Source organism: Cucurbita moschata, unplaced genomic scaffold (assembly GCF_002738365.1).
Source record: "Cucurbita moschata cultivar Rifu unplaced genomic scaffold, Cmos_1.0 Cmo_Scf00054, whole genome shotgun sequence".
NCBI classification, from domain to species: Eukaryota; Viridiplantae; Streptophyta; class Magnoliopsida; order Cucurbitales; family Cucurbitaceae; genus Cucurbita; species Cucurbita moschata.
The window spans coordinates 161,537-171,335 of record NW_019268570.1 but is presented as its reverse complement, the minus strand read 5'-3'; the positions used below and the strand labels follow the sequence as shown (position 1 = coordinate 171,335).

The window sequence follows — 9,799 nt, the reverse complement described above, 5'->3', positions numbered from 1 at the left end:
AATAAGAGGAGGTAGAGTGAAAGATTTGCCAGGTGCGAAATCCCATTGTATTCGAGGAGTCAAACATTTACTGGGAATTCCAGATCGAAGAAGAGGTAGATCTAAATATGGTGTAGAAAAACCTAAATCGATATGAATGGAAGATGCCCCTTTCACTTGTTTTTCTCGGTTAGTTGAGGGAACAACCACAATGTTACGCCCCAAAATCAAATTATATGGAGTCCTTCCGAATGACATCTCATGGAGTCTGCTATACCAAGAAAGAGTGTATTAGACTCTATTCGCCCGTGGAGGTGAGTGGAGGAAGAATAAAAAAAGAGAAAGGTATTGCAACTAAGAAATAGTTGCTCGTTCATAAATTCAATTGACCACTTGTTAGAATTGCTGTACTACACGACACGTGTGACAGGTGAAGTTGAAGAAGACACGGTGTTTAGTCGACTTCACAAGTGATTCACCATATGGAAATAAGAAAAAAGGAGAGAAGGGTCTTGCCCAGGTGGCTCCCGCAAGGTAATGACTTCAAACTCAAACAAAAAACATTCTTCTCCAAGGCATGAGTCAAAGAAAAGCTAAGGCTACGACATGAAGGAAGGCAAATCAGTCCATTCGATTTTTGTTTCGCCTTCGCCCTCCATGCACCCGCCCTAATAAGATAAGGAAAATCACTACAAGAGGAGTAAGATTCGGATTACCTTGTTGATCGAATATCTCAAGGCAAGAACACTTGTTTGAGATTCGAATCACTCCACAAGCAAGATCGATCATGTCTAGCTTGAATGATTCTTGTTGATCAAATATCTCAAGGCAAGAACACTTGTTTGAGATTCGAATCACTCCACAAGAAAGATTGATCATGTCGAGCTTGAATAAACATGCAACCTAAACTACATAGAATTGCAAACAAACTTAGCCATTGACTAAAGAAAAGCACAAATGCTTCTTTTACTATATTTTCCAAGTCTACCTTACAAATACAACATACAAGGCTTTATATAGCCTCAAAATGAAACTATTAAAGACATTCCAAGAGTGATAACATTCATACTTAATGACCATAATTAGTCATTATGTAAATGTAACCTAAAGTAAATAAAATGTCTTAAAATACAATAACTCTAAATTACTTTAAATTGTAACCCACCCAAAATTTATAACAATCAAACTTCATTCTTCTTCAATGTGGCATGAATTGAAACATATTTTGATAATTTTGACAACCTTTTCTTCACATCTTCATTTAAGTATATTGTATGATTGATGTCTTTTGGTTCATATCATTCTCCACTTCTTCAAGAGGATTTGTCCTCGAATCTATTTGTGAAACTTTTCTGCAAAAAATAAGTTATGGAAATACAAAGGACCTCAAAACACTCTCTCACGTGTATACACTCAAGGAATTTTATGCCACTCTGTCTGCACTCATTTACACAAATGAAGCTCTCATTCTCACCTCTAAAATTTTTTAGTAGAGCGCAGATTGGATTTTTTATTTTGGGTCGATTCAAAACTAAAAAAAGATAAAAAACAAATTAAAAAGAAACGCAAAGGAAACATATATCCGATCTTGAGCCTGAAGCTCTGATACCAAATGATATGTGGTAATCACTACAAGGGGAGTAAGATTCGGATTACCTTGTTGATCGAATATCTCAAGGCAAGAGCATTGTTTGAGATTCGAATCACTCCACAAGCAAGATCGATCATTATAGCTTGAATGATTCTTGTTGATCAAATACCTCAATACAAGAACACTTGTTTGAGATTTGAATCACTCCACAAGCAAGATTGATCATGTCGAGCTTGAATGATTCTACATGCAACCTACTACATAAAATTGCATAGAAACTTAGCCATTGGCTAAATAAGAGCACAAATGCTTCTTTTACTATATTTTCCAAGACTACTTACAAATACAACATACATGGCTTTATATAGCCTCAAAATGAAACTATTAAAGACATTTCAAGAGTTGTAACATTCATACTTTATGGCCATAATTAGCCATTATGTAAATGTAACCTACAAAATTCTTAAAATACAATAACTCTAAATTACTCTAAATTGTAACCCACCCAAAATTTACAACAATCAACCTTCATTCTTCTTCAATGTAGCATAAATTGAAACATCTTTTAATAATTTTGACAACTTTTTCTTCACATCTTCGTTGAAGTATATTGTAAGAAGGCGGGGCCGATCTTGCAACTAAGATAGTCGTCGCGCCAGAGGTCGCACAGCAGCTTCCCATGGAGCCTCCTGCAGATCATCAGGTCGGCTCGGTTGGGCTCAACCTCAGAGAATTGAGTGAACAGGAAGGGGAGGACTTTCGCCGGCTAATGTCTTTCAAGGAGTACCGGGGGGTAGAACGACAAATGAACCTTTTTGAGGCTTGGGCCGAAGAGCTAAAGCAAAAGGCCGCCGAGCTCGTGAATCGTCGTTCCATTCCAGTGGATGAAGAGTCAGATGTGGGGCTGACAATCGATGTTCTCTTGGAGAAGAAGAGAGGCGACCTAAGATACCTCCCCAGGGCGATGAAGGCAATTGAGAATGGCAAAAGCCGCTTTTATAAAGCCTTCCTCCCTCCTTGAATTCAAAGGTGTTAAAGATCACGTATTTGTTTAGATTGCTGTCAGTTAATATCTAATTAAATCTCTGTTAGGAGTTAGATCTAGTTTTTTATTTGATTTAGTTTTGATTTGATTAGATTTTATTTTGATTTGTTTACTGGTTTGTTACCAGATTTTCTGCAGATTTTTAGGTAGATTTTCTGAATATCTTTTGTATTCTCTGTATAAATATGAAGCATTCTTGCTCTTCATAATTCAATCTTCTCATTAATCATTCAATCAATCCCTCTTTCACTAACAATTGGTATCAGAGCTATCTTCTTAAGGGATCTGTCAGATCAAAATGGGAGAATCAAGTTTTTCAGCTGTTGCACCACCAGTCTTCGATGGAGACAATTATCAAATGTGGGCAGCTCGTATGGAGACTTATTTGGAGGCCTTGGATCTTTGGGAAGCAATAGAAGAGGATTACGAGGTCCCTTCACTTTCAGCAAATCCTACTGTAGCACAAATCAAATTACAGAAGGAAAAGAAGACAAGGAAATCAAAGGCGAAAGCTTGCCTATTTGTCGCTATATCTCAAATGATCTTCATGCGAATAATGTCCCTCAAAACAGCAAAGAAAATCTGGAATTATCTCAAGGCTGAATATGAAGAAGATGAGAGGATTCGTGGAATGAAAGCCCTGAATTTGATTAGGGATTTCGAGTTACAGAAGATAAAGAAGTCAGAATCAGTGAAAGAGTACTCTGACAGACTTCTCAGTATCGCCAACAAGGTGAGATTGCTTGGTTCTGTATTAAATGATTCCAGGATCGTTGAAAAGTTGCTAGTCACTGTTCTAGAGAAATTTGAAGCCACCATTACTACTTTGGAGAACACCAAAGACTTGTCAAAGATTTCTCTTACAGAGCTCTTAAATGCTTTACAAGCACAAGAGCAAAAGAGGTCTATGAGGCAAGAAGGGGTGATTGAAGGTGCCTTACTTGTTAAGCATCAAGACAGCCGCAGGTATAAAAACAATAAAAATTTCAAAAATCAATTGACGTATGGAGATTCATCTGCCAATTATCAGAAGACAAAAGGAGGAGGTTTCAAAAAATCCTATCCACCTTGCCGCCATTGTGAGAAAAAAGGTCATCCACCATAAAAGTGTTGGAGAATACCTGACGCCTTCTGCTCCAAATGCAATCAACTTGAACATGAAGCTGTGATCTGCAAAGTCAAAGATCAGGGGAAAGAAGTAGATGTACGGGTAGTTGATCAAGAAGAAGAAGAAGATCAATTGTGTATGGTCACTTCTTCCTCAAGCAAAGAATCAAGCGAGAGCTGGTTGATTGGACAGTGGGTGCACAAATCACATGACATATGACAAGAAGTCTTTTGAGGAATTAAGAGACACTGAAGTCAAGAGAGTGAGGATTGGCAATGGTGAACACTTGGAAGTCAAGGGAAAAGGCTCAGTAGCTATAACAAGCTATGAAGGAAAAATCTTTGCTCTAAATCCGACGGCCTTTATACCCAGAGTTAGTGCCACTGGGATTTGGCACAAAAGACTTAGACACTGTCATCATCGAGGTTTGCTTTAGATGCAATCAAAGAAGTTGGTAGAAGAACTCACTATCATTGATGAGGACATGTCTCCTTGCCGTACTTGTAATTTTGGGAAGCAACATAGGCAACCCTTTCCTAAACAGGCATGGAGAGCCTCGAAAAAGCTGCAACTGGTTCATACTGATCTTTGTGGTCCTCAGCGAACACCATCACTAGATGTTGCGGGTGTATTTTGGAAATTCAAAGCCAAAGTTGAGAATGAAGGTGCATGCTTGATTCAGACTGTAAGATCGGATAATGGCAAAGAGTACACTTCAGAAACTTTTAATAGGTTTTGTGAAGAGGCTGGAATTGAACATAATTTGACAACACCATACACTCCTCAACAGAATGGCGTCAGTGTTAGGAGGAATAGATTCATAATGGAGATGACGAGATGCATGCTTCATGAGAAGGATCTTCCAAAACGTTTTTGGGGAAAAGCAGCAAACACTATTATGTGCTTGCAAAATCGAATTTCAACAAAAGTTGTGAAGGACCCGACACCATTTGAAGTTTGGTATGGTTACAAACCTTCTTTAAAGTTCGTTAGAGTATTTGGATGTCTTTGCTTCATTTACATTCCACAGGTCAAGTGTGATAAGCTTGACAAAAAGTCAGAAGTTGGCATCTTTGTTGGCATGTTAGAAGAGTCTAAAGATGAACGACAAGATGCTTTGGTTGATGATGCACCTGTTCGAGGAGGAGCTTTCAGTGGTAGAGAAAAAAAAATCTGGGAGTTGGTTGATCGACCTCTAAACAGAAAAATAATTGGAGCAAGATGGGTGTTCAGAAAAAAGCTTGGAGTTCACAGCATCTAAACAAGGAGTGTTAAAGATCACGTATTTGTTTAGATTGCTGTCAGTTAGTATCTAATTAAATCTCCGTTAGGAGTTAGATCTAGTTTTTTATTTGATTTAGTTTTGATTTGATTAGATTTTATTTTGATTTGTTTACTAGTTTGTTACCAGATTTTCTGCAGATTTTTAGGTAGATTTTCTGAATATCTTTTGTATTCTCTGTATAAATATGGAATATCTTTTGTATTTTCTGTATAAATATGGATTAAACCCGAACGCTACCTGGAACCCGGACGATTCCACAGCGTAGAGCTTCAATCAATAGGCCATTTCAGTCTAATTTTCTCCTCAGCAATGCCCAAAGACTCTCATCCCTTTCTTGGTTGGACCAACCCAACCAGCGATTTCCAACAAGTCTTTCTTCATTGTTTGAGCAAGAAGCGGAACTACAAGGATGAAATGAAAAGTGTTTCTTACGATTACGCCCAACAGCCTACTTGAGCAATTTGCCATTCTCCCATTGATTCCTATGAATATAGAAAACTTTTATTTTTTATTCACAAATCCATCTTTGTTTATGCTGCTAACTCTCAGTTTGGTCCTACTTCTGGTTCATTTTGTTACTAAAAATGGAGGAGGAAACTCAGTACCAAATGCTTGACAATCCTTGGTAGAGCTTATTTATGATTTCGTATCGAACCTGGTAAACGAACAAATAGGTGGTCTTTCCAAAAATGTTAACAAAAGTTTATCCCTCGCATCTCGGTCACTAAAGTATTTCGTAATTCCCAGGGTATGATACCTTATAACTTCACAGTTACAAGTCATTTTCTCATTACTTTGGGTCTCTCACTTTCTCTTTCTATTGGTATTACTATAGTGGGATTTCAAAGAAATGGGCTTCATTTTTTAAGTTTCTCATTACCCGCTGGAGTCCCACTGCCATTAGCACCTTTTTTTAGTACTCCTTGAGCTAATCCCTCATTGTTTTCGTGCATTAAGCTCAGGAATACATTTATTGCTAATATGATGGTCGGTCATAGTTCAGTAAAGATTTTAAGTGGGTCCGCTTGGACTATGCTATTTATGAATTATTTTTTCTATTTCATAGGAGATCCTGGTTCTTTATTTATAGTTCTTGTATTAACCGGTTTGGAATTAAGTGTAGCAATATCACAAGCTCATGTTTCTACGGTCTCAATCTGTATTTACTTGAATGATGCTACAAATCTCCATCAAAATGGTTATTTATTTATAATTGAACAAAAGCGAGGAGAGAAGCTACGAGACAAGAAGAGGAGAGAATATCTGAGACTGTAAAGGTTACAGAGTTAAGGAGAATTAATCTTGAGTCTTTACTGGAGATTCTCTTTCATTTTCTTCGTTTATAGTTCAAGAATAAATAGGAAAAGGAAGAACACGATGAGAATAGGTGATTGAGTTCAGGAGAAAAACTACTATTTACCAAGCAAAATCAGGTTCAGAAGTAATAATTCAGGAGCGAAGACGAAGACAGAGTGAAATCAGGTTTAGTCGAATTAATCTTTCGTCTTTCCTCTCTCTTCTTTCTTTCACGGTAAAAAAGGTAAAGGAGTTAAGTCGAATGAATCTCTTTTCTTTTACTGACTGTAAAGGATAGGAAAAGGTTTAAGGTTTCGGCTTGGTCTTTTTCTTTTACCGACTGTAAAGGTGAAGTAGCTCAAAGAATAGAGGTTCAGGGGAAGGAGAATGAATAAGGAGTCTTTATTTTCAGTTTCAGGAGAAAGAACAGATTCAAGACAGAGTTCAAAGTGAAAGAATAACAAACAAGAACTGAAGGGAATATAGAGGTTCAGGTTCACGAGAAAGAACCAAGCAGTTTAGAGCGAAAGAAGTGAAGTCGAGTTGACTCGACTAGGTAATCTCAGCTGAGGAATAAAGGATAGGGAGAGTAGTTCAGTCGAATGAATCTTGAGTTGAGTCTTGATTTGAAACACTTTCTTTTGAAGGAGAAAGATCTGTGAAAGAATAAATAGGTTTAGGAGCTTTACCTTGTTCAATTTGGGAGTTCAGTCGCATTAATCTTTCTTCTCGAACATCCTTGAATTTTCTTTCACCTTACCTTGTGATATGATAAGGAATCACTACAAGGGGAGTAAAATTCGGATTACCTTGTTGATTGAATATCTCAAGGCAAGAACACTTGTTTGAGATTCGAATCACTCCACAAGCAAGATCGATCATGTCTAGCTTGAATGATTCTTGTTGATCAAATATCTCAAGGCAAGAACACTTGTTTGAAATTCGAATCACTCTACAAGCAAGATTGATCATGTCGAGCTTGAATGATTCTACATGCAATCAAAACTACATAGAATTGCAAAGAAACTTAGCCATTGGCTAAAGAAAGCACAAATGGTTTTTTTTATTACATTTTCCAAGTCTACCTTACAAATACAACATACATGGCTTTATATAGCCTCAAAATGTAATTATTAAAGGCATTCCAAGAGTGGTAACATTCATACTTAATGACCATAATTAGTCATTATGTAAATGTAACCTAAAGTAAATAAAATGTCTTAAAATACAATAACTCTAAATTACTTTAAATTGTAACCCACCCAAAATTTATAACAATCAAACTTCATTCTTCTTCAATGTGGCATGAATTGAAACATCTTTTGATAATTTTGACAACCTTTTCTTCACATCTTCATTTAAGTATATTGTATGATTGATGTCTTTTGGTTCATATCACTTTGTGTTTGAATAAAAAGACAATGAAATTGTGAGACAAAGGTGAATAAATAGGAATCAGAAACCAAAGAAAAAAGAACGAGTGAAAAAGAGAAAGATTAGATCGTTTATAGTGTTTGAAAAGAAAAGAGATGGTGAAACCCGAGTGAAAGAAGGTTTAGAAGTTTACCGAGTTTACAGTTAAAGAAAAACTCACAATCATGAAATTTACCTTGTGAAAGGATAATGAAACCCTTGTTCAAGAAGCAAGAGGAAAGAAAAGCAAAGATTCTCGACCGATTGAAAGAAAAGAGCTACTTCACCTATTTACCTCGTGAAAGAATAAATAGGTTATGGAGTGAACTCTCATTAAAGCAAAGATTTCATTTCGTCTTGACTTCTTTAATGAAAGAACTTCACACTGTTACATATAATTATCTTCTCATCAAAAATCTTTCCTTCCTTAAACATAAAGAATAGAAGAAAAAGACCAGAGAAAAAGAAGTAGATAAGCCACTTTACCGTGAAAGAAGGAAAAGGTTTTTGGTTGAGTCTTTCCTTCCTTAATGGGTGGAACACTTTCTATATATCTGCAGTCTCAATCAAATACTATTTCATTCTATCTTAGAGGATCTAAGGTTACTCGAGTCTCCGGCTCCTCAGGGCACTACTGGAGAGTTCATTGGGCCTGTCGCTTTCTCAATATCGAATGGAAACTGTCAAGATTAGCAGCTCTGATTATATATGTCATTTCTTTGCCCGAAGAGAAGATGAGAGTAACCCTTAGAAGTAAGGTCAAGTTAATTAAATAAGGTAAATAGGTTCAGGTCAGGGAATATCGGTTCAGGGGAAGGTTTTCGGTTGAGTCTTTCCTTCCTGTTCAGTCTCATTAATCTTTCCTTAAACTTGACTTAAACCTTCCGAAAAAGATGAAGAAATTGATGAGGAAAGAAAATAGTTCAGTCTCATTAATCTTTCCTTAAATCTGACATAAGAAACAAACAAACACCTACCTATTTAGAACCTCATTCAATCAAAGAGATAGTGAAACCCAATAATATGAACCAAGAGACATCAATCATACAATATACTTCAATGAAGATGTGAAGAAAATATTGTTGAAATTATCAAAAGATATTTCAATTCTGCCACATTGAAGAAGAATGAAGTTTCATGTTATAAATTTTGGGTGGATTGCAATTTAGAGTTATTGTATTTCATTAATGTATTTTAAGACTTTTTATTTACATTAGGTTACAATTACATAATGGTTAATTATGGTCATTAAGTATGAAGGTTACAACTCTTGGAATGCCTTTAATAGTTTTATTTTGAGGCTATATAAAACCATGTATGTTGTATTTGTAAGTAGACTCGGAAAATATAGTAAAAGAAACATTTGTGCTCTTCTTTAGCCAACAGCTAAGTTTCTTTGCAATTCTATGTAGTTTAGGTTGCATGTAGAATCATTCAAGCTCGACATGATCAATCTTGCATGTGGAGTGATTCAAATCTCAATCAAGTGTTCTTGCCTTGAGATATTTGATCAACAAGAATCATTCAAGCTAGGCATGATCGATCTTGCTTGTGGAGTGATTCGAATCTCAAACAATGTTATTGTCTTGAGATATTTGATCAATAAGGTAATCTAAATCTTACTCCCCTTGTAGTGATTCCTTAACATATCACTCGAGTTCAATCAAGGAGCGAAGCTGCTTTACCTCGTTCAAGAAGAATAGTCCATGTTTTCGCTTGAGTCTTTCCTTCCTTAAACCTTCTGAAAAAGAAGAAGAAATTGATGATGAAAGATTATGATTTGAATAATGATTTATTTCCTTGTTTACCGTGAAAGAAGGGAAATCCTTGATTCTTGACCTTGTTTACTGTGTTTGAAGGTGAAGGAGAATCAATGGTGAGTCTTTCCTAATGATTTAAGGAAGAAAAAGAGAAATGAAAGCGAAAATAAAGAAGTTCTCGGAGAAGGGACGGAAGGAGGCAATGAAATTTTGAGACCGATAGGGAGACGAACTATTTCGATTTGCTAAGATCAGCTGGCCGGTCATCTGCGATAAGGGAAAGTTAATAGAGCTTGTCCATCACAGCACATGCAACGTCCTT

General features: G+C 36.3%; 1 protein-coding gene across 1 annotated transcript; it reads left to right on the top strand.

Annotated features, from left to right (window-relative positions):
• Positions 1–2,913: 2,913 nt before the first annotated feature.
• Positions 2,914–5,153, top strand: LOC111436393. The gene is made up of 4 exons (XM_023074169.1): positions 2,914–3,581; positions 3,916–4,096; positions 4,160–4,880; positions 5,146–5,153. Exons 1-4 carry the CDS (start codon positions 2,914–2,916, stop codon positions 5,151–5,153), a joined length of 1,578 nt encoding a protein of 525 aa, XP_022929937.1.
• The last annotated feature ends 4,646 nt before the right edge of the window (positions 5,154–9,799 follow it).

Excerpts from the sequence above, each read along its gene's own strand:
- LOC111436393 (XM_023074169.1), top strand. The coding sequence starts at position 2,914 with ATGGGAGAATCAAGTTTTTCAGCTGTTGCACCACCAGTCTTCGATGGA. Across the intron at positions 3,582-3,915 it reads AAGCATCAAGACAGCCGCAG|TGGGTGCACAAATCACATGA; the intron begins GTATAAAAACAA and ends TTGATTGGACAG. Across the intron at positions 4,097-4,159 it reads CGACGGCCTTTATACCCAGA|ATGCAATCAAAGAAGTTGGT; the intron begins GTTAGTGCCACT and ends GGTTTGCTTTAG.